Source organism: Saimiri boliviensis, chromosome 13 (assembly GCF_048565385.1).
Source record: "Saimiri boliviensis isolate mSaiBol1 chromosome 13, mSaiBol1.pri, whole genome shotgun sequence".
Taxonomy (NCBI): Eukaryota; Metazoa; Chordata; class Mammalia; order Primates; family Cebidae; genus Saimiri; species Saimiri boliviensis.
Window position 1 is genome coordinate 20184692 of NC_133461.1, and position 24468 is coordinate 20209159.

The 24468-nt window shown below is 38.4% G+C and overlaps 1 protein-coding gene across 5 annotated transcripts in view; it reads right to left on the reverse strand.

The window, feature by feature from the left end:
* MALT1 (MALT1 paracaspase) overlaps positions 1-24468 on the reverse strand; it is an 85581-nt gene that overhangs the window by 25542 nt on the left and 35571 nt on the right. Inside the window, exons 5-12 of one of the 5 annotated variants that reach the window (XM_074383341.1) lie at positions 22565-22743; positions 22054-22150; positions 20879-20911; positions 17517-17543; positions 15659-15691; positions 11453-11546; positions 10576-10670; positions 7578-7781 (exon numbers count right to left, since the gene is read on the reverse strand). In XM_074383341.1, the coding sequence (XP_074239442.1) occupies positions 7578-7781; positions 10576-10670; positions 11453-11546; positions 15659-15691; positions 17517-17543; positions 20879-20911; positions 22054-22150; positions 22565-22743 (762 nt within the window). The remainder of the gene's footprint in view (positions 1-7577; positions 7782-10575; positions 10671-11452; positions 11547-15658; positions 15692-17516; positions 17544-20878; positions 20912-22053; positions 22151-22564; positions 22744-24468) is intronic. The other 4 variants (XM_074383343.1, XM_039463853.2, XM_039463854.2 and 1 more) reach the window with 4 other exon arrangements.

The following is a 24468-nucleotide window of genomic DNA, read 5'->3' on the forward strand; positions in this document are numbered from 1 at the left end:
GCAAATCCATAGAAACAAAATTGATTTATGGTTGCCAGGGGCTGCAGTGAGGAGGAATGGGAGTGACTGCTAATGGATATGGGTTTCTTTTTGGGGTGATGGAAATCTTCTGAAGTTAGGTAGTGGTGACTGATATCCAACTTTGTGAATACACTGAAATCATTACATTACAAACTTTAAAAAGAGTACAATTTATACTCAAGTACTCAAAATATAACTCTATTTTCCATCAGTCTCTTTACTGCTTCAAGAGCGAGATAAACTTATTTTTAACCTCCATAACTGTGCTCAAGTCACTCACCTATTTTCTATCTACCCAAACCATAATCAGTCCTCAGGGGTTATTTCCAAAGTTCAGAATCCTTGGCAACTTTCTACTTGGTTTGTGGCTTTCTAACACACTTCAATCCCTACCTTGAAATGCTGTAGCAGCACTTTCTGACAATCACATACTGGCTTTTCCTGATATCGTAGAGTCCTATGCCTACTTAGTTTTTCTGATAAGAAATCATCATAATGACACTAATCTTTTACATTTGTACAGTCTGAATATCTCTTATCAGAAATGTTTGGGACCAGAAGTATTTTGGATTTTCAGATTAGAGATAACCCGTATAACATTTTCTTGGTTTTCAAAGGACTTTCATACATACAATCTAATTTTAATCTATATAACAGCTTTAAATACTTTCCACTCTTATTTTGTAGAGAAAATTAAATTACATAGATTAAATGATTTGCTTAAAATCACACAGTTGATGTATGTTTCAACTCCATATATAGTGTTTTTTCTCATTGTAGTAAGGGAGTATAATTTTCTTAGGGGGACAGATCATGATCTTTATGCACTATTACTTCCCTTAGTACACGGCATGCATTCTCCTTATCTGGACTATGGAGGTAGCAGGAAGAACTCAGTAAATATTTACTGAATTGCATTAAATTAATGCAAACCAATCAAGACAGTGTCAGATCTGGAGTTCTCTTTTCAGGAGTCTAACTTTCAGTAGAAATGGTGTCATTTCAACAACTGGTATTACTTCGAAACAGCTGACCAGCAAGCCTGGGTGCTGCCTTCCTCATGTCAGGTAACATATCTGGCTTCACCAAGACTTGATTGGGGGGTGATATAAATGTGAGAGAAGGCTTAGTTTCCATTCATCCAGGGAAAAGCTGAATGTTGTTCCCTTACATTAATGCCATGTGCCCAGCCCTGCCACTGCTGAATGAGATTAAGGCATTTAACACCAAAATATTTTTTTCTCTTTCCTAAAATGTCTTATAAAAAGTGTAACTATTTTGTATTGAAGTCTGCAACCAAATTATATTCAGGGGAATTAAGTACTTCTGTGTAAAATAAACTAGTCCAAATCATTAAAAAAAATTTATTATTTGAGACAGGGTCTTGCTCTGTTACCCAGACTGGATGCAGCAGTGCGATCATGGCTCACTGCAGCTTCGACCTCCCAGGCTCAAGCTATCCTCCCACCTTAGCCTCCCAAGTGGCTGGGACCACAGGCATGTGCCACCGTGTGTGGCTAATTTTTAAATTTTTTGTAGAGGTGAAGTCTCACTGTATTGTCTAGGCTGGTCTCAAACTCCTGGGCTCAATCAACCCTCCCACCTTAGTTTCCCAGAGTGTTAGAGTTATAGGTGTGAGCCACTGTGCCTGGCTCAAATCATTTTTTTTTTTTTTTTTTGAGACGGAGTTTCGCTCTTGTTACCCAGGCTGGAGTGCAATGGCGCGATCTCGGCTCACCGCAACCTCCGCCTCCTGGGTTCAGGCAATTCTCCTGCCTCAGCCTCCTGAGTAGCTGGGATTACAGGCACGCACCACGATGCCCAGCTAGTTTTTTGTATTTTTAGTAGAGACGGGGTTTCACCATGTTGACCAGGATGGTCTCGATCTCTTGACCTCGTGATCCACCCGCCTCGGCCTCCCAAAGTGCTGGGATTACAGGCTTGAGCCACCGCGCCCGGCAAATCATTTTTTAAAAAAAAACTCCATCCTAGCTAGTACAGCTTATTTAATTAACTATCCCATTAATCAAGAATAGAGAAGAAAATAGGTGTTTTTTTGTTTTTTTTTTTTTTGTTTTTTTTTAACAAATGTCAGTAACTTATTGTAGAAATATTGTTAGAGCCGGGCGCGGTGGCTCAAGCCTGTAATCCCAGCACTTTGGGAGGCCGAGGCGGGTGGATCACGAGGTCGAGAGTTCGAGACCATCCTGGTCAACATGGTGAAACCCCGTCTCTACTAAAAATACAAAAAATCAGCTGGGCATGGTGGCGTGTGCCTGTAATCCCAGCTACTCAGGAGGCTGAGGCAGGAGAATTGCCTGAACCCAGGAGGCAGAGGTTGCGGTGAGCCAAGATCGCGCCATTGCACTCCAGCCTGGGTAACAAGAGTGAAACTCCGTCTCAAAAAAAAAAAAAAAAAAAAAAAAAAAAAGAAATATTGTTAGAAATATAATTTAGCAAGTTGGATCTTTAGGGAGTTTTATTTCTTGGGAGCATGATTCAAGAATACAGTCACAGATATTTACTTTTGTCTACAGAGAAAATAATCATTTAAATGAAAAAACTTTTCCACTCAAGTGAATACGCGCTCCACAGTGAGTGGCTGATGAGGCACCCCAGCAGGCTTACACGGCACTGCCTATGCACCAGGCACGATTCCGAGAAAGCTCACTGGTTAGACTGCCCCACACAATCCTCATGACAAGGTAGGTAATATTAACTTTCCTCTTTTACAGATGGGAAAAGTGAGACATGAAGAGGTTTAAAACCTCACCCAACTGAAATGCCTAGTAAGTGACAGAACCAAAATATGGAGGCAGGCCAGCCTCACCACTGTGCTAGATAATACTGTCCCTAAAATCTACTGCTGGCTTTTTAGGTAACTTTACTCTCAGACAACGTAAAATGTCAGTGTACTGGGTTTTCATTGTTCTGCCACACTATAGTTTTAAACTGCCTCCTATTTTTCCTCCAAAAACAAAAAAACCTTAGGTAGACCCTTAATACACAGAAACTGATTAAAGCTGGGTTTCTCTAATTGAGGCCTCAAGTATAATGCTACCTAGTTGAAATCTGCAACCTAAAGATGGAAAGGTGCTTGAATTTCTTTAATAAACTGACAGGAAATGACAATAATAACAGGTACAATATTTTGAGCATTTTTAATGTGCCAGGCACATGGATAATTATTTTATCTTATCCTGTAAAATCTCATTAATTTAGTTCTATCCTTTTTGTAGATTCCTTTTGGCTTATAAAAGTTAAAGAACCACAGTCAACAACTAATCAGCAGAAAGCCAAAGCTTCAAACCAAAGCTAGCTACTCTGAGGCCCACTGCTTAACCACTGAGCTTTGTGAACTGAACAATGGCTCCACTGCAGGCTGAATAACGCTTCTGCCATATTCTGACTAGACTCCTTTAATGTTCTTCTGCACAAAAGCACAGCTAAGCTGCAGCAAGCGATGAAAACAGAAAGGCACTGGGGGATAGATACCAGGCCAAAGGGTTACTCTTTATCCTAGCCATCTATATAAATGTTCTTTATGTATCTTTAAGGACATTTAGTGTCAGTCAGTTATTTCTGGTTTTGGTTTCTGTTTTTAATGTTTACATATGTTTAAAATGGAATTATTTTCTGTTCTGTTGCAATTTTTATTTCTTCTACAAACCTGCATGGCAATATAAAAGGGCATGAACTCGAGTTCCTCTGTTCTCCGTATCTAAAGCTGTTCGTGCTGAAACTCCTGTTACTCTGCCTTCCATTTTCCCTCACAGCCCTCAAGTACTGCACCTCCTGGAAATATCAACTAGAGGTAAAGGCATAGTCCAAAAGAATAACTAAAGGTTTCTTAATGATGAGCCCTAAACCCTCAAGTCTCTACCACACTTACATTTAGTGTAGATGTGTCTGATGTTTGGAAAATTCTCAATACTTCAAAATATAATGCAGCCACCCTGTTAAGACATGAATCAGTAGGATTTAAAAGTTTTCTAGCTTTCTTAAGCTGATATTTTGCTTTAACATGCTTCTTTATTTTGTACTCCAAGATGATGTTTTTATATTGGGGCAAAGCTTCATCCCAAACTGTAATCTTGTCACAAGTTTTAATATTTCTGGTTCTCTACTTCACAGGGGCAACTAAAGAATTTGTTTTTGTATTTTTGAGACACAGTCTCACTCTGTTGCCCAGGCTGGAATGCAGTGGTGTGATCTCGGCTCACCGTAACCTTACCCTCCCAGGTTTGAGTGATTCTTCTGCTTCAGCCTCCTGAGTAGCTAGGATTACAGGCACCCACCACCACTCTGGGCTAATTTCTGTATTTTTAGTAGAGTTGGGGTTTTATTATCATGTTGGCCAGGCTGGTCTCAAACTCCTGACCTCAGGTCATCTGTCTGCCTCAACCCCCCAAATTACTGGGATTACAGGCGTGAACCACCATGCCCTGGCCACAGGATTTGGTTTAAAAAGCCAAACAAAGGGTTTAAAAGCCAAGGTGAAAATATCAGTAAGAAACAAGAATAAACAACCAAGGTAATAATTCTTCATATAATGCTGTCAATCTTTAAATACTTCACCAATACAGAAACCTAAACTGGTATTTTTTTCTTCACCTCACACTTCTAGTGAAGTTTTGGAAGCCTTTTGCTAATTTACGCCATGTAGGCACCTTAAAAGCTGAGATCAACTGTATAATACAAAAACAAACAACACACCTGATGCCAGCTTGAAAATACAGATTGAGTATCCTTTATCTGAAAGACCTGGGACCAGAAGTGTTTCAGATTTTTTTCTTCTTCAAATTTTGGAATATTTACATATACATAATGAGGTATCTTGGGGATGCCACCCAAGTCTAAAAACAAAATTCATTTATGCTTTTTTTTCCTTTTTTTTTTTTTTTGAGACAGCGTCTTGCTCTGTCTCCAGGCTGGAGTGCAGTGGCGCGATCTCAGCTCACTGCACTCTCCGACTCCCTGGTTCAAGTGATTCTCCTGCCTCAGCCTCTCAAGTAGCTGGGCTTACATTCACGTGCCACCATGCCCAGTTAATTTTCGTATTTTTAGTAGAGACGGGGTTTCACTACGTTGGCTAGGATGGTCTCAATCTCCTGACCTTGTGATCTGCCCACCTCAGACTCCCAAAGTGCTGGGATTATTAGGCATGAGCCACCGCGCCCAGCCTTATGTTTCTTTTTTCTTTCTTTTTTTTTTTTTTTGTGAGACTGAAAGACCAAGTCTCATTCCGTCACCTGGGCTGGAGTGCAGAAACACAATCTCGGTTCACTGCAGTCTCTGCCTCCTGGGTTCAAGCAATTCTCGTGTCTCAGCCTCCTGAGTAGCTGGGATTACAGGCACACACCCCCACGCCCAGCTAAGTTTTGTTTTGTTTTGTTTTTTTGAGATAGAGTCTCACTCTGTCACTCAGACTGAAGTGCAGTGGTGTGATCTCAGCTTACTGCAAGCCATTCTCCTGCCTCATCCTCCCAAGTATCTGGTATTACAGGTACCTGCCACCATACATTTTTAGTAGAGATGGGGTTTTTACCATGTTGGACAGGCTGGTCTCGAACTCCTGACCTCAGGTGATTTGCCCACCTTGGCCTCCCAAAGTGCTGGGATTACAGGTGTAAGCCACTGCTTCCAGCCCAATTTTTGTGCTTTTAGTAGAGATGGGGTTTCACCATGTTGCCCAGGCTGTTCTTGAACTCCTGGGCTCAAGTGATCCACCCACCTTGGCCTCCCAAAGGGCTGAGATTACAGGCATGAGCCACCATGCCTGGGTTCATTTATGTTCCATATACACCTTATACACACAGACTGAAGGTAATTTTATACAATATTTTAAATAATTTTGTGCATGATACAAAGTTTTAACTGCAACTCCTTATGACATAAGGTGTAAAATTTTCCACTTGTGGCATCATGTTGGCACTCAAAAAGTTTTAGACCTTGGATATTCCGATTAGAAATCTCAACCTGTATAAGCCAGTTACCAAAGTAGCATATTTGGATAGCATGTTCTTTCATATTTTCGTAAGAAAAATGGATGAATTCAACCAATAGTCATCATTCCATAGACTTATAAGCAAAGTTATATGAACACCAGCCTAATGGCCGAAATCTCACATTTGAGGTGTTACCTTGTTAACTTCATTTGCCTTTCTCTAAATCTTCACTATTTAGAGAAGGAAACTCATTAGTAAGATTTTAAGACTTTTCCCCATCCCTTATACAGTGTGATAAATCTTACAAAAAAAACAAACAAAAAAGAGCTTTTGTTCCATGAGAAATTCTACTTTGAAAACCATTAAAAATTCTAACCAAACTTGCCTTAACATATCAATCTTATAAATAATAATAAATTCAGAAATTATTAAAAAAAAAAAACTGGAAAGATACAGAAGCCAAATCGGCACCCTGTGTTTATCACTTGCATGCCCAACAACTCGCCTGGAAATTTCACTTCCCTGGCAGTCCGATGTTACTGCACAATGTCACGGAAGCACAATCTTGTAAAACATGGTTCAGAGGAGCTTGACAGCTGGCCTTCCCATATGAAAATCCATAAATCACCCAAGAAATGATTTGCTACTGACAGCACACTGTCTCTTTTGAAATTCTTTACCACATATGTAGTGTTCTTAACATATTTGAGTGAAAGAATGGGAAAATAACCATTAAATATTTATTGTTGGAATTTTTGTAGAGGTACATTTCTAAGCATATCTCTATAGAACTTTCATTTATCAATTGTTTTTAGATGCCCTGTCCACCATTTCCTTGTTAAATTCTAGTTCCCACTAAAAGACTAGAAAATGCCATGCAAGAGTTAGGAAAAGGAGGCTGGGCGCGGTAGCTCACGCCTATAAACCCAGCACCTTGGGAGGCTGAGGCGGGTGGATCACGAGATCAAGAGATCGAGACCATCCTGGTCAACATGGTGAAACCCCGTCTCTACTAAAAATACAAAAATTAGCTGGGCATGGTGGCACGTGCCTGTAGACCCAGCTACCCAGGAAGCTGAGGCAGAAGAACTGCTTGAACCCAGGAGGCGGAGGTTGCAGTGAGCCGAGATCACGCCATTGCACTCCAGCCTGGGTAACGAGAGTGAAACTCTGTCTAAAAAAAAAAAAAAAAAAAAAAAAAAAATAGGAAAAGGAAACACAAAATATACATTCTACTAGAACCTTTTATGCTAACCCCCCAAAGAAAACTCCACATACTAAAGTATTTTACACATATGAATGTAAATTTTGCTGTGTAGTCATCAAGCTTTACTATACTGTGGCTCTATCAAAAAAAATCACAAAAGACAGGTAAGAATTCTATTAAGAACAATATTTTTTAACAAAACAAGAAACATAAAAGTAAAGACATGAAGCTAATTAGTTATTCAGATGGAATGAAAATCAAATGTATCATTTTAATAAGAAAAATAAAACTCTTCGATTCAACAGTGTGTTTACATTTATCTGATTTTCAACTGTTAACCTAACTTGCATAGTGAAAATAATAATGGATAATTGTAAAAGCAAACATTATAAATATCTTACCATATACTCCTTTGTCTAAAAGGAGTAAAAACTCATCCACAGCATTACGCATCTCATATTCAGTGAGATCTAACAGTGAAACGACTTTGAAGTCCAGCTGTCTCAGTAAGTTAGTCAATTCGTACACATCCACCAAAGGAGCTTTGAGCTTGGGGTGCTCCCAGTAATTCATATTTCCTATCAAAAGGGCAACCTTGTCCTTCGCTGTGGGGGAAAAAAAAAAAAAAGAGGATGTTTAAAGAAGATACAAAGATTAAAACACAACCTATGGAAATGGTATTATACCAGAAAAATATACTTTAAGATTGCATTATTTCATTTCAAATAAGATTTAATTATTCAATTTCATTTTAGAACTACTTACATAGCAGACCAATATTCTCTGAGGAACAAAGAGGCTAAAAACATCAAACTGAAATTTTTGAGAAAACTTAAGGAGTATTTGAAATTGGGTTTCCATCAAATTAGGTTCTGTTTTACTGAGAATGAAAGAGGCTAAAAACCAGATAAATAACTAGAAAAGGGACAGGAAGAATTCACATCAGAGTGAATGAGGGGAAATAACCAAAGAGAGAGAGGACTTGGCATGTACTGTATTCTTGGTTTCTGCAGTCGCCATGTGGATATATTACTGTCTCCTTTTAAAAATACTCCCCATTTGACTCAGATGAGGCTATTTCAGGGGTATGTGAAGATTTTGTGTGTAAGTACCTTAAAAGTTCATTTTTTTGAACTTAATGCACTGAGACTTTGCTCAAAGATAATGTATTCTGATAGAAACAATGTTTCTGTTCGTAAGAGGAAATAAAGATCTACACTTATGCCTTAAAAAGGAGCAGCTAGCTTAACCAGGTATGTAGCCCATCTAAAACAGTGTGGAAGGCTGGACATAGCTTAGTGCTTATGAGGTCTTCAACACTTTACCTTTCTTTGATAGTCTAGAATGGGGTCAATGGTTAAAAACTCAAAATCCACTGGTATGAAAGAGAGGAAAAACAATTAAAATATTAAAAAACACACACCCCCCCAAACCTCAAGACCATCAATGACAGTAAGAGCCCAGGATGGCTTTTTTTCTGGAGGGCTGACAGTGAGGCATGTGTAGCACCTGTCGTGGTAGGCAGCAGTGATGGGAATGCCGGGGAGCAGAGAGACAGGGTGACGAGAGTACCTGCAGCACCAGCCAACTGACTGAAGAGCTGCCTGCCACCCGCTGTGATGCAGGCCAACCCCTGCCACAAAGTGCTGCTAAGTAGTTTTATTGTAAGTTATTATGAACACTACTCTTATGAATTTGAAACTGGCATGAATAATCACATTGCTGACTTGATATATACAATATATAATTTCAGATGTTTCCTATCATTGAGATGATTACTTCACCAAATATCTCTCTGTTGTAATTTCTTTTCTTTCTATAGAACACTTAAATCTAGTGTTAAAAACCAGCATCAACTTTGAAGAACGTGACTCTCTGAAAGGACAAAAAACTCTACTTTGTTAAAAGCCTCAATAATTTTACATCATGTCATCTTTATTCTATATGTACATATTCAGAAATTTCTAGCAAACTGCCCAGTCTTATGACTATACATAAAAGTGAAATGATACTTAAGCCACATTTTTAATTCAATGGAAAAGCTGAGAATACTCAGCATGGATTTCAACAGGAGGCAGCGTAAAACTTAACATCACTTGTATTTCTTTTCTAAAGTTTCTTTTAAAATAAAATCGTGGGCCGGGCGCGGTGGTACAAGCCTGTAATCCCAGCACTTTGGGAGGCCAAGGCGGGTGGATCACGAGGTCAAGAGATCGAGACCATCCTGGTCAACATGGTGAAACCCCGTCTCTACTAAAAATACAAAAAATTAGCTGGGAATGGTGGTGCGTGCCTGTAATCCCAGCTACTCAGGAGGCTGAGGTAGGAGAATTGCCTGAACCCAGGAGGTGGAGGTTGTGGTGAGCCGAGATCGCGCCATTGCACTCCAGCCTGGGTAACAAGAGCGAAACTCCATCTCAAAAAAAAAAAAATAAATAAATAAAAATAAAAATAAAATCGTATTCTTACACTGAAGTACCCACTATAGCAAGACTGTTCATAGCACATTTTTCGTGGGTCCATCAGCGCTATTAGAATCCAGACACAACCTCAACAGAGTGACAGACTCAGATCAATCTTCTGAAGGGGAAATGAGAAAACGCATTGTCTCTGGTTTACATCATTATAGCTCAAATCACAGGTTTACAGCAAGAGGTTACCAAAGTTACTGAGATGGTAAAATGCTTGTAAATCATTCCATTTTTCCATTAATTATACACATCATAGATTCTTATTGGTAGAAAACAACTATAAGTATATAATAAGAAGAAATCACTGGGTCTTTAGGAAAATAAAATTAACTGCCAAACTAAGCATCAGGGGATGTTTTTGCTGCTATCAAATCTTTATTCAGCTGGGCGCGGTGGCTCAAGCCTATAATCCCAGTACTTTGGGAGGCCGAGGTGGGTGGATCACGAGGTCAAGAGATCGAGACCATCCTGGTCCGCATGGTGAAACCCCATCTCTACTAAAAATACAAAAAATTAGCTGGGCATGGTGGCGCGTGCCTGTAATCCCAGCTACTCAGGAGGCTGAGGCAGGAGAATTGCCTGAACCCAGGAGGCGGAGGCTGCGGTGAGCCGACATCACGCCATTGCACTCCAGCCTGGGTAACAAGAGTGAAACTCTGTCTCAAAAAAAAAAAATTAAAAATTAAAAAAAAAATCTTTATTCACTGGTTTTGTTATCTATATGGGAAAGAACACTTGGTATAGTTTACAGAATGGAAGGGTTCAAGAGTTTGTGAACTACAGGTCTTAAAATACATGTATACATAACTGTCTATAACACTTCTAAAATTTTTCTCCAATGATAATTTTTAATAGCTAGTTCCTAAGATGTCTTAGAGCATTTCCTTGACTTTAACAGTGAAAAAGATGGTGATTAAGTCAGTCTTACCTGTCCAATCTACTTGATAAACAGTTCCTGGGTGATGGGTGAACTGGGGTAGATGTAAGATCGAGAAGCAGTAGAAAGGCAGAGGAAAAATCAGACTTCAAAGACACGACACAGAAACAAACAATAACACTTAAATTTGAGGAGGTAAAAGTGAGAAATAAAAGCTTCAAGACAGCAAATATAAAGCAATTTGTAATGGTTATCAAGTGATAACATAAATGAAAGATTTTTTGTAGAAAAACATTTACTGTAAGAACCACCTACAACTTCTTGAACAAAATCATTTGTTGAAAAAATGAAAGAAAAATGCCAGTGGATTAAGCAAAAGAGTAATGAAGCCACTTCAGAAAGACATTTTAACTCATGATCCTCAACATCTTCCAAAGATTAATATATTCTTCAAAAACAGTGTTATATCATTAATCCCGTGTCTAGTAATTCTAATTATTATGCTACTTATCTAAAATGAGTTAATATTTAGAAGCACCTAGAAAAGGACCTGTCATGTGGTAAAGGCTATTAAGTATGTGTTTAAAAATCACATGTATTGAATCTCTTAGTGACTCTCCATGTCCTACAAAATCAAGTCCCAGTCTGCTGGTGTGGGTGAGGAACAGGCAACTGGGTATTGCTGGAAGGTAGAGGACCAGGGAAGCAGTGGCTGGGGGTTAGAATGCTGGTGTAGCTGGGCATCCAAGGCCATTCACATCCTACTCCATGCCGACCTTTCCAGCTGTGGTTACAGGTGGCCCCCAACAAACCACAGTATCCTTGCCCTTGTGTAGTACAGTCACCCCCACCTGTGAATGTGGGCTGTATTGTGACTTTCTTTGAGCAACATACGATGTGTGACACTCTGCCAGTTCAGGGTCTAAACCTTAAGAATCTCTGACAGTTTCCACTCTGGAGATCCAGCCACGGCATAGAGAAAGCAGCTACATGGAGAGACCACTCAGGAAGGGAGAAGGAACCTAGGGAAAGAGGGAGAGAGAAAGGAAGAGAAAGAAGTTTGTGGGGTGGGAGGGGAGGGGAGGACAGAGAGAAAGACAAGGAGAGGGACAGAGAGAGAGAGAGAGAGAGAGAGAGAGAGAGAGAGAGATGGGGAGAGAGAATGAGAGAGAGAGAGAGCGCGCGCGCGAGAGCAATTTTTCATAGTCTTCACAGTCTTTCACCAATCCCCACTAAGGCGCCAGGGACGTTAGCGAAGCCATCTTGAATGCTGCAGTCTCAGCCACATCTGACTGCAACTGTGTAAGAGACCTCAAGAAAGACCGGCAGAACCACCATCTGCTAAACCCAGTCCAACCCACAGAACCAAGAGAGATAATAAAACCGATGCTGTTCTTAAGCTAGTAAATTTTGCAATGTTATTCAGCAATAGATAACTACATTAACAGTATAGCCTCCAGCCGCTCCTTCCCTATTTTCTACCTTCCAGCAATTCTGAACTATTTGCTCCTCACCCGCACCATCTATTTCATGCCTCCATCCTCACCACGTCTTCTCCCTTTTTCCCACCTCCTTCATTTCTGAATGAACACTCATCTTAACTGCCTTAAACACACATTTTCATTTTATCCCCTTGAGATCTCCCAACTCATCCCTGAAAATCCTCACCTTCGCTCTGCCTCTTAGGTAAACTGACTCTGCTAGACTAATCTCATCACCATCTTCTATGAACAATTTATAGATTCTTTACATATTTCTACCAGGCATATATCATGTACTATATTATTCATTTAATGTCCATCTCCTATTAGTATCCCAAGGCCTTGAATTCACAAACCAAGGCTGGTTCTCTTACGTCAGTAAGCAGCGGTCCGCAACCTTTCTGGCACACCAGGGACCAGTTCTGTGGAAGACAATTTTTCCATGAACGGTGTCAGGGGAGGGGTGCTTTTGAGATGAAATTGTTCCATCTCAGATCATCAGGCATTAGTTAGATTCTCCTGAAGAGTGCACAACAGGGTTCACGCTCCTGTGAGAATCAGCTGCTGATCTGACAGGAGGCAGAGCTCAGGTGGTAATGCTTGCTCACTCGCCTCCTGCTGTGTGTCTTAGTCCTAACAGGCCATGGCCCCGTAGTGGTCCACAGCTGGGGGTGGGAAATGCCTGTCATAAAGCACAGATGAAACATTAGATAAATGTTTGGTGGACTTCAATGACAGAAGTTGACCTGATATTCCATTTATCTTGTTATTTCAATTGGGACGTGTTTGAGAAAGAATACCTGGCATAATGGAGCTAACAAAGGCTATGGAGTGAGAGACAGCTGGGTTTCAATCCTGTCTCAACTACTAAATTATAAGATCCTGAGCAAATTTTATTAAACAGAGTTTTAAATTTTCATCTACTAAAAATGAGGAAAGATATCTACATCCCAGGGTTAAATTATACATTTCTCTAGGTGAAAACACTTAGTTTATTAGTATTACTACTAAATGCATACTTGTGATTAAACCATCTTCAACAACTAATCCAGTCACATTTGAATCTTGTCATTTTGTGTACCTAAGACATATGTATGCTCCTCACTACAGAATATGATGGCTATGCCTTTGTTCAGAACACTATTTTAGTAGGTATTTCTTAGTGAGGTCTGGAGATGTAAAGAAAAGATCATGACACTGGAATACATGAAAACTTACCACTATGAATAAAACTTAAAAGTTTTTTTTTTTTTGGAGACAGAGTCTTGCTCTGTTGCCCAAGCTGGAGTGCAGTGGTGTGATCTCTGCTCACTAGAACTGCTGCCTCCCGGGTTTAAGCAATTCCTCTGCCTTAGCCTCAGGAGTATCTGGGACTACAGGTGTGTGCCACCACACCTGGCTAATTTTTTTTTTCCTATTTTTAGTAGAGTTGGGGTTTCACCATATTGGCCAGGCTTGTCTCAAACTCCTCACCTCAGGTGATCCACCCACCTCGGCCTCCCAAAGCATTGGGATTGCAGGTGTGAGCCACTGCACCTGGACCTCATAGCAGGTTTTTTTAAGGTGGTAATTCACAGTCCCTTGTCCTCATCAACATCAAGCACCTTCACCTTCACTGCCTCCTGATTCCATGAGCATGGCTTGGACTTTACATCAACCTAAGCTGCTCCACCTCTGAAAACTAAAATAATATATTTCCTTTCTGTAATCCTAGCAATTTCCTATGCTTTTAACAGATTTGCCCTCTACTACTCATTCTACTACTCTTCTAACTTGGTGAACTTTACAAATCTCCTGACTCCTTCATTTTCTCCCAGCTTATTAACTTTTTCAAGGCCTTTTTTTTTTTTTTTTTTTTTTTTTGAGACAAAGTCTCACTCTGTCACATAGGCTGGAGTGCAGTGGCATGATCTTGGCTCACTGCAACCTTTGCCTCCTGGGTTCAAGTGATTCTCATGTCTCAGCCTCCCAAGTAGCTGGGATTACAGGCGTGTACCAGTACGCCCAGCCCATCTTCTCTATTTTAAAGCTGAATTCTGCTAAAAACAAAACAAAACAAAAAACACACAAACTTATCTAAATCATTATAAATTCTTTTTTTTTTTTTTTGAGACGGAGTTTCGCTCTTGTTACCCAGGCTGGAGTGCAATGGCGCGATCTCGGCTCACCGCAACCTCCACCTCCTGGGTTCAGGCAATTCTCCTGCCTCAGCCTCCTGAGTAGCTGGGATTACAGGCATGTGCCACCATGCCCAGCTAATTTTTTGCACTTTTAGTAGAGACGGGGTTTCACCATGTTGACCAGGATGGTCTCGATCTCTCGACCTCGTGATCCACCTGCCTCGGCCTCCCAAAGTGCTGGGATTACAGGCTTGAGCCACCACGCCCGGCCTATAAATTCTTAATTTTTAAAAGTCTCAGTTGGACTCTCTCAATACACATTCACTTGTAGATCAAGGTTGACTGGTCAACTTGCTTCCATTTTCTTCAGCTTCTAAGCCTCTTCCCTGGCATAAGTTCTATATTAAGCCTTACTTTACTCTTTCCTCACTCTTTAAAGCATATTACTATGCCTAATTACCTAGAAACAAAAGCCAGACTAAAAATGTCTTCAACTTTCCAATAAATCTACTTGTTCACCAATCTCTTTCTAATCTCAAAAGAGGTTTCAACATTCTGATTAAAGACAACTTCTCTTGTTTTTGGAAGTTGTTTTGGACAACCTTGGCCCAAATCCCTACCATCTCTTCCAGGAACTTGCTCTATAAATTGTCCTCTTTTGATGGATCACTCTAACCTACAGTCTCAACAGACACTTCTTTTTCAGACGTAAATATCCTCACGTTTTCCCCTCCTACTAAAACACTTTGAATATATGCCCTATCTAATTAATTTCAAATCACCTTTTCTTTCCAACAAATTAACATGTACTGTCTTCATTTACTCAATTCTAAATCATTCTTTTTCCAGGATTTTATACATTGTATCCATGTTTAAATTCCCAGCATAACTCCGTACTGACACATATTCGGCACTTTCAACACTTCACTCAAAGCCAACAATCACTTCTTCAGTAGCTGAATCCAATGGACAAACATTAGACATATTTTATCTGGCTTCTGCCAGCATCAAGATGTTAGCTATTTTTATCATCTTTAAACGTTAATCTGTTAAACTTTCATCGCTAAAGTTTTCTCCCTTACATTTTCTTGTCTCAGGCATTCCTTAAATGCAACTGTTCATTTACATTTTATTCTAAATTCTTTTCTCTTCCCTTTGGAGAAGATAGGGAAGCAAATTCTAAAGCTACTGCAGCACTTGTGATTTCTCTCTCTCATCAAGAAATAGCACCAACCACTTCTTCCTCTATGCTAACCACGTGGCATGTACAGGTTTCTTTTTGTACGCATGTTTGCATGTTGTGAGAAACACACAAACCACTCCGTAGAAGTTGACTTGACCCTAGAAACTGAATTTGTAATCATTTTAAAGCCTTCTCTTCTAAACCTTTTACAGATACAAAAAATAAAACATTTGGTCCCAATGTTATTTGAATATTTGTTTAAAAAGTCAAATGAAAATGTCTTAAATTCCTCCTTCTGGAGTTAAACATAATAATTATACTATGATCATGCATTTTAAAGCTCTACTCACCCAAAGGCTGGTCAGTTGTTTGCTCTTTATTATCTATGCAAAAATAAAAAAGCAAAACATGTAAGATGCTATTGTCCATGGCATAAATATTTCCAGAGTTAAAGATATGTGAAAAGTATATAACATCAGTAGCCGCATTTACAGAATGTAGTTTCTAACCTTCAAATTTTTAATAAAAACACTCTTGAATGGAAAAAATTGATGGTGGTGTTCACAATAAGATGTAGCAGTAGTTACCATTTCCTGATGCCTTAGCTGGCACTGTTATACATGCTTTATATGTAACAGATCTAATGTAACCTCATTCTACCCTATGAGGTGCATACTATTATTAACCCCATTACACATATATAGGGAAATTAAGGCAGAGAGATAATAAAGTCACTTGGCCAAAGTTATTAAGCTAGTAAGTAGCAAACCTGGATACTAACTTAGGAAGTCTTATTCTGAATTCTACGCTTTCACCATCTACTATACATAAAATAAGATCCCTCCCCCAACCTAGAGCACCATGTAGGGAAAGATGTATCATCAGTTGTGTGTCCACTACTGTTGAGAGATAACTTTGTACTTTCGGTAAAATAAATGCCACTGAAGCCTGTTAAAAGCTTTCCCTCTACAACATTCTTCTTTTAAACCTAAATTTTTGATCCTTCTTGAATTGTGGGAAATAAGGAGAAAATCAAAGAAAGGGCCATGCAAATTTTAGAATCTTAGTGGTGGCTATTTACAAAAGTTTTTCTGAAATAACTTTTCATAATGTTCATTAAAGAACAGCAAGAATTAATAGACTAACTTAGGAAAGGGGATTCTATCCAGACCAAGAGAAACAACTACTAGGATGCTTTTTGACAGTTCAAGACCTACTTGAAGCAGGTCTCAGTGACGCTTTGTTTGAATTTGAGGATACCACAAGGAGAACGACACACAGGTAATGGGGACTTTCTGCTGTGTCTAATTTGCTTACATACAGTCAGTACAGCCCAATGGCATTCACAATAATAGATGTTTGCTAATGCAGTATGAGTACGACACTAAGTAAACTAGTAATGATGCTCAAATAATGAGAACTAAGTAGAGAAGTAATAGGACTTTCTACAAATATTAAATGACATAACCACCTTCTTAGTCTACTCCTGAAAGGTTTTATTTTCGATCTATCCGCAGGTTTCATCACTGTCTTTCAGAAAGCCTACACTATGTTGATATCCCGTGTCTTCATGTAGTTCTCACTGTTGATAGGCCTTTTATCTCAGTTGAAGGCTTAACGTGTTCAGAAATGTGTTCTGATTAACATTAGCTTACAGAGTTATGCATACTCTTGCCAATTGTCACTCATTAAGAAATGGTTACTGATCAACCCACCTGTACTTGTCAACGATCCCCACAAACATACTTCTTACTTCAGATATTGGCACCCACCCAACTAGCTCAGATACGCTCTGTGACTGAGGAACTGAGAAAAAGGTCCCAGGGGTCTGATCAGTTCAGAAATGTTACCCCATCACTTTGTCAAACACTGCTTCCTGCTTTCAGATTAAAGATCATGTACTTCCCCCATTAACTTCCTTGTTACGATACAAGCAGAAATACAAAATGACGAAAAATACCTTGAGGTTTTATGTTACTTCAAAGACTTCTTTTCTACTCTTAGTTTTTATAAAGTATTTTTAATGTTATCACCTGTATGAAATTGTACTTCATGTAAGTAGTTAATTCCAACCTTAAATTCTATCATTTCAACAAAGAGAAAAAAGTTAGTAGTATTACTATAGCAAAAGACTACCTATGGTATCTTTACCATATTCAACAACTTAAAAATCTAAAACTATTTAAGTTTTATGTTTGTATTACTCACCAGGATGACCAAGATTATTTAATTCATCTAAAACAAAATAAGAGAAAATAGATTAAGTAATCTAAATGCCTAAGACCAGGCGTCCCCAAACTTTTTACACAGGGGGCCAGTTCACTGTCCCTCAGACCATTGGAGGGCTGCCACATACTGTGCTCCTCTCACTGACCACCAATGAAAGAGGTGCCCCTTCCTGAAGTGCAGCGGTGGGGGGCTGGATAAATGGCCTCAGGGGGCCGCATGTGGCCCTCGAGCTGTAGTTTGGGGATGCCTGCCTAAGACTAATCAAAGTAGTTTTGAGCCAGTGAATCATGTTATAATGTTTTATCAATTTACAACTTTTCAAATTAAATGAAGAAGCCATGCAAATACTGAATAGCAAATAATATTAATTATTGCTGTGCTTATCATTTAGAACTCCTAAGCTATCATTATTTTCATGAAGTGACAAAAACTAGGCTCTTTCATAATTTATTCATAGTTTTAGATATTCCAGGCAAATAAAAATAGTAATCTCAAATGATCTTTTTTTAAGTAAACTTTTAATTTTAGAACATTTTAAGGTTTACAGAACTACTGTGGAGGTAGTGTAGAGAGAGTTCCTATATACCCCACATCTGGTTTCTCTATTAACATCTTATGTTAGCATGGTGTATTTGTCACTTCTTATGCTAGAATAGCGTATTTGTCAAAACCAGTGAACCATTATGAATGGTCTTTTTTTGCTCAAAGACTCCATTCGGGGTATCACATTACATTTGCTTGTGTCTCCTGAGGCTTGCATCTTCTTGGTTGTGACACTTCCTCAGGTGTTCCTTGTCTGTGATGACATTGACAGTTTTGAGGAGTAATTGTTAGGTATTTTGCAGAATGTCACTCGACAGATTTATCTGATGTTTTTCTCATGGTTAGACTCACAGTTTCTCAAGGTATAAGGTGTTTTTGGGAGAAACAGTGGTTTCAGAATTAACCTGTACTCCCATGGGACATCTTATCATGGCCAACAGATAGGTAAAATAAGCAATGACACAGCCATCTATTTCTTTCAAGTTTTATGAAGATAAAAAAAATTAACATTAACAATAAATTAGAAATGTTATACTATTCATACATTTTTTTTATGTATAAACTTTATTCTTGTATGTGACATAAAATCAATTGAAGGTCTGAATCAGCAGATGGATTATGTGTAATTTCTTTTGCTTTCAGTATTAGACTCAACTTATTCCCAGTTAGTTACTTAGGTCAGCAGCACCGTACTTTCACCCCTCTTCAGTGAGGTTGCATCATACATTTGCAATTCAGTCAGGTTCTTTTCTCACAGTCTGTATTCCATCTTGAGTCCTCCCTCCTCTGACCTCCTAAATGATTGTTTAAAATTTGTATATATGTATTAATCACTAATCATACAGAATAGTTCCAGTGTCCCCACCTCAAAAAATCCACCTATTCAATCCCCAACCCTCATCCTAAGTATCTTTTTCTTTCATACATAATTGTACATATTTATGGGATACATATGATATTTTGACACATGCATAAAATGTATAATGATCAAATCAGGGTATTTAGGATATCCATCCTCTCAAGACACTTACTTCTTTGTGTGGGGAACATTTCACTTCTAGCTATTGTGAAAGACATGGTAAATTGTTAACTATAGTCACCTTACTGTGCTATCAAACACTAGAACTTATTCCTTCTAACTACAGGTCTGTACCTATTAACCAAACTCTCTTCATCTGCCCCCAAGCCCCTTACCAGACTCAATCTATTCTCTACCTCCATGAGATCAACTTTTTAAGCTCTTATATATAAGTGAGAACATATATTTGTCTTTCTGTGTCTGGTTTATTTCACCTAACACAATGACTGTTCCATCCATGTTGCTGCAAATGACTAATTTCATTCCTTTTTTATGACTGATCAAGTATCTTTAACAAAATACATAAACTCAAATAGAGGACACCTATGCTCTAATGCTCTATAGGTAGAATAAATAAATAAATATATATATATATGTACATATATATAAAATAAAGGATATGGTTCATATGCAATTCTCAACTTTGTGGACTTTGATAGAAAATCTGCATCTAATTTTTTCATCTGAGACTTTTGGAGAAATGTCATAACTTGATTTTCATCTCTACGTGTTCTAAATAGTTATTTGAAAATTATTATTTAATAGTATGCTTGCTACTGCAAAAATTATAGAGAATACTGCAGGTATAGAAGCAGCACAGCAAGGTGATAATTCACATGCATCACCCTGGAGCCAAACAGCAGTGCTAGCTTATATTTATTCTTAAAGGTTTCCAATGTTAGGAAGTTTTAAAAACCATGCAATTAGGCAAAAAGGATTAAGAGAGGAAGAGAGGAGTTTAATTAGGATTTCTTCACATGGCTTCTTTCCCTCAAACCGGGTTAACAGATCATGGGATTAGAACTCCCTTACAAGAGAGAATTCTTGTTCGCAACTATTTATTAGAATGAAAACAGTAATTATAGTATTCCAAAGTGATACCATAGACACACGAAGGACAGGAAAATCAGAAAACATAAAATTTAACATTATTTCCTTACTTTACCCAAGTGGAGCCTAAAGTTACAAAACAAAGAGGCAGAAATTGAAAAAAATACTTTGCCATCCACAAACCTAATTTTGCAAAACAATGTTGACATCACACTAAGGAAAGATGATCCAAGTTTTAATATTTACTCATTACAATTGAAGTACAATGCTTTGGCTAATTAAAACAAATGAAAAGTTTATGTTCAAATAGATTTTTAGTTCTCTTTACATATTTTGGTAAAGGTGACATGGTAGGTTAATCTACAGTCTTGTAGCTTCAAAAAAATCCTGATTAATTTTATATTGAAATAGAATATTTAATATTTGCTAAAACATATGTTAAACAATGAATCTCTCTTCAAACTTTTATAAAAACTAAATTTCATTTGAGAGCATCTAATCATGGCTAAAGGACAGAAAAAATAATCTAAAACATATCCATGATCATATAGCCACCTATCTTTTTAAAAATTTTATGTAGGTAAAAATTAACATTAACAATTAATTGCTAATGTTCACTAGTGCAAAAGACACAATGCAGGAACTTTGTTCTTATATGTAATATTAATAGAAAGTCAACTGAAGATTAGTTATTGTAACAGTGTGTCATTTAATCATGTCTGTCCATTTATAAAACTTCGAAGATTAAAATACAATATTCTTCAATCAAAATCATTCTTACAGCTTGTATTTTTTCCATCACTGCACTCAGTAAGCTAAGAGCACTCCACCAATCCCAAGAGTAACTAGCATGCAGGAGATCTGGTTTCAAACCAAAGAATTACACTACCTTCAGTGCACTCCACTGCCTCATTTGTTCTTCCTTGTTTCAGAAAAAACAAATTTGAATATATTGTAATTCATGATCTTAAGAAGGGCAGTCATCAAGCAAATAGAGATTAATATCATAGAGCTATGTTGGCAAACCAACACATGCATCAATACCTCCTACTGTGAACAATAACTACAAATATATTAAGCTGAAATGGAACAAATTCCCAAATTATGCCGTTAATAATGGGGACTGCTGATTAATCATCTTTCTTTCCTTTATAGCTGTGTAATGTTTGTTTTTAAAAATGTTTTATTAAAAATATTTTTATTTTATTATTATTTCTAATTCTACTTCCTAGCCTGAAGCAATCTGCCCACCTTAGCCTCCCAAGTAGCTAAGACCAGGTGTATGCCATTATGCCTAGCTAATTTATTTATATTAGAGATGGGGTCTCACTATGTTGCCCAGGCTCATCTCAAACTCCTGGGCTCAACTGAACCACCCACCTTTGGCCTCCAAAAGTAATTGGATTAAAGGTGTGAGCCACTGGCCAAACATCTTTTTCCACTGAATCAAGTTTTTTGTAGCTAAAGCTTTAAAGAATACATATTTATCATAATGTTTAGAATTTTTTTTTTTTTTTTTTGAGACGGAGTTTTGCTCTTGTTACCCAGGCTGGAGTGCAATGGCGCGATCTCGGCTCACCGCAACCTCCACCTCCTGGGTTCAAGCAATTCTCCTGCCTCAGCCTCCTGAGTAGCTGGGATTACAGGCAAGCGCCACCACGCCCAGCTAATTTTTTTTGTATTTTTAGTAGAGACGGGGTTTCACCATGTTGACCAGGATGGTCTCTATCTCTCGACCTCGGGATCCACCCGCCTCGGCCTCCCAAAGTGCTGGGATTACAGGCTTGAGCCACCGCGCCCGGCCTATCATAATGTTTAAAGTAAACTTTAACTAAAATGATCTAAATAAAATAGCTTTTCTTTTCCTGGTTCTTTTTGCTTTCTGTAAACCTAGATTATGATTTTAGTATGTATTCTTTCAAATTTCAATATAAGCAACATAACTTCTAATACTTAACACATCAATAAATAGTACGGGGTAAAAAGTAGAATTTTCTTTGCTTAAATGTTGCAGTTTATATAACTTATAGTCCACTTGTCAGAACATCAAGGAATACTTCTTACCTATGATGATGTCTACCTTCTTGCTATCTTGACTCTCTCGATCATTATATACATGACACCAGTAGGTTCCTTGGTGTTCCAAATCCACATAAGGCACCTGTATCAATATTAGAACATGTAAATACTTCCTCTTCAGTTTTAATAGCTTGGAGAAAGTCATTTTGTGTTTTAAAAATACCCTTCAAAACATAACATCTCAGAAGACTTCAGACATTGTTACGTTAGCTCCATTCACCAGGTTAAATACCAGCAAGTAAATGATGCAATGATTTCAACAGTGCTGAGTTCCATGCAATACTATTTGACGTTTTACATATAAGCCCGAGTCAAAGTCTAGCACTTCAGCAGATATGAGCTAATTAATATGAAATCATAAGGGACTTTAAATAAAAATATTGAAAACATTAAAACATTTGAAAGGATATGAGTTTTAATGTTCACCATATATTTCAATTGTACCATTTGTTATACATGTTAACTCCCCCAAATGCCCCCCAAATCAGCTTCCTACCATGTATAGCTTTTTGGTCTCATGTGTTAGTGGTAATTCATTTTTGAACCACTGGTAGTGAGGAATAGGGCTTCCAACAGCGACACACTGTAAAACCAATGTGCTGCCTGGCATCAGCTTTTGGGAAGTTGGTTCAACACAGATTTGCAACTTGGATTCAGAGACGCCATCAACACTTCCTTAAATTAAAAGAAAAAATAAAATCTCTAGGTTAAAAATAAAAATAAAAAAATTTCCTGTAATTAAAAAAATAGATGTGTCAAGTTCCCCTTTCATTTGTTACAATCTTTAATAACATTTCCCAAACTATGTTTCAAAAAACTACAGCGCTCATAGAAATATTAAGAGATATTTTGTGGACAAAAGAATGCTGTGGACAAATAAATTGAGAAAATTCTGAGTTAAACCAGGTTAAACACATTTCTTGATTGCAGGACTTCCCAAGGCTTTCAAAGTGTTAGTATGCATTGTGACTCAAGGAGAGGAATATAGTTCAAGTGTCTTCCAAATGTGTTTGGCTGCAGAATCTTTTCGATGGAGGCAAACAACTTATTAACATCTTGAGTGATACTGGCATTCAACATGGAAAGCTCTATGTTCTGTTCCTTGGCATACTGAATTAAGTTTTGTTACCCACACTGAATAAATATGGGTGGGTTATTACTAACATTTTTACCCCAGGCAGATATTAGAAATCATTTACTTAACACTCATTTATTACTCTTTAAAATCCTTGAAGGCAAAAAGCTTGTCAATTTTATGCAATAACAAGTCTCCATTATGAAACTCAGTGTTTAACACATTACAGGTGATCAGTAATATTCGTTGAATATGATTCCATTTATAAATATATTATTACATGCACAGAAACAGTCTAGAAAGATATACACTGCTCTCTTAATCATCAGGATTATTTCTGCACACTGCTCTACTCCCACACGGACATCTTACCAGGGCTTTAATATCCTGCCCTGGGTCATTCCAGTCCTTCCCACCCCATTCAAATGTCTACCATGTTTGGCCCCACCTAATGTCTTTAGAACTGAGTTGACAAGGAAGGGTAAACCAGCTGAATGTTTTACAAATTTTTAAAGGCAGAGTGTGAGGGGGCATTAGGGTAACCAGTGGTCTCAGTTTGCCTAGGATAGAAAGGTTTCCCAGAATGCAGCACTTAAAAGTGCTAAGACTAGAAAGTCCTGGGCAAACCAGATGGGCAGTCACCCTAGCAGGCATGATCAATTAGATCCTCAAGGAACCCCAGCTGCAAAGAGGTTCTGCCTCACTCACCAACTCCCTCTCTTGGGTCTTTCTCTAATGCTCTTGCAGAAGGCTAAGGAGGAGAGGAGAGCTAAAAGATCACTTGTGAAATGAGGGCCACAGGGCCTGTTTAAGGCTGAGGGCACAACAGAGGCCTGAGGGAAACTCTTGGAGGCCCAGGAGGCCCTCAGTGAATGCAGTGCCATTGCTTTTCAAGGTTGGCTAGGGGCAGGGCAGCTAGGCAGGGGGTCTCAGACACCCCCTTGCCCCGCCCACCCCAACCCGAGACACAAAAGAAAGACAGGTGGTGTTAGAAAACAAAAATGCCTCAGTGGTCCTATAAGCTGAGAGTCTGGATGTAGAGTGAGATCTCTTATAGTTTGGCACTAGAGTTGTAAAATAGGGGTTTCTAAAGTCTTCTTGATATGCCAATCTCAGTCCTGCCAAAGGGAAATCCTCATTCTACCCTCAATTCCATCAGCAGTAAACTGAATATATCTAATGCCCAGATCTAACAACTACAAATTGGATGGACTAATATGCCCGCTGTAGTAGCCATCACAAGGGGTATGTCTAGTTCCTGGCCATAAAAATATTAATTTCAATCTCTATGTTATATGTTAACATATAGTATGTTAATCCTATTT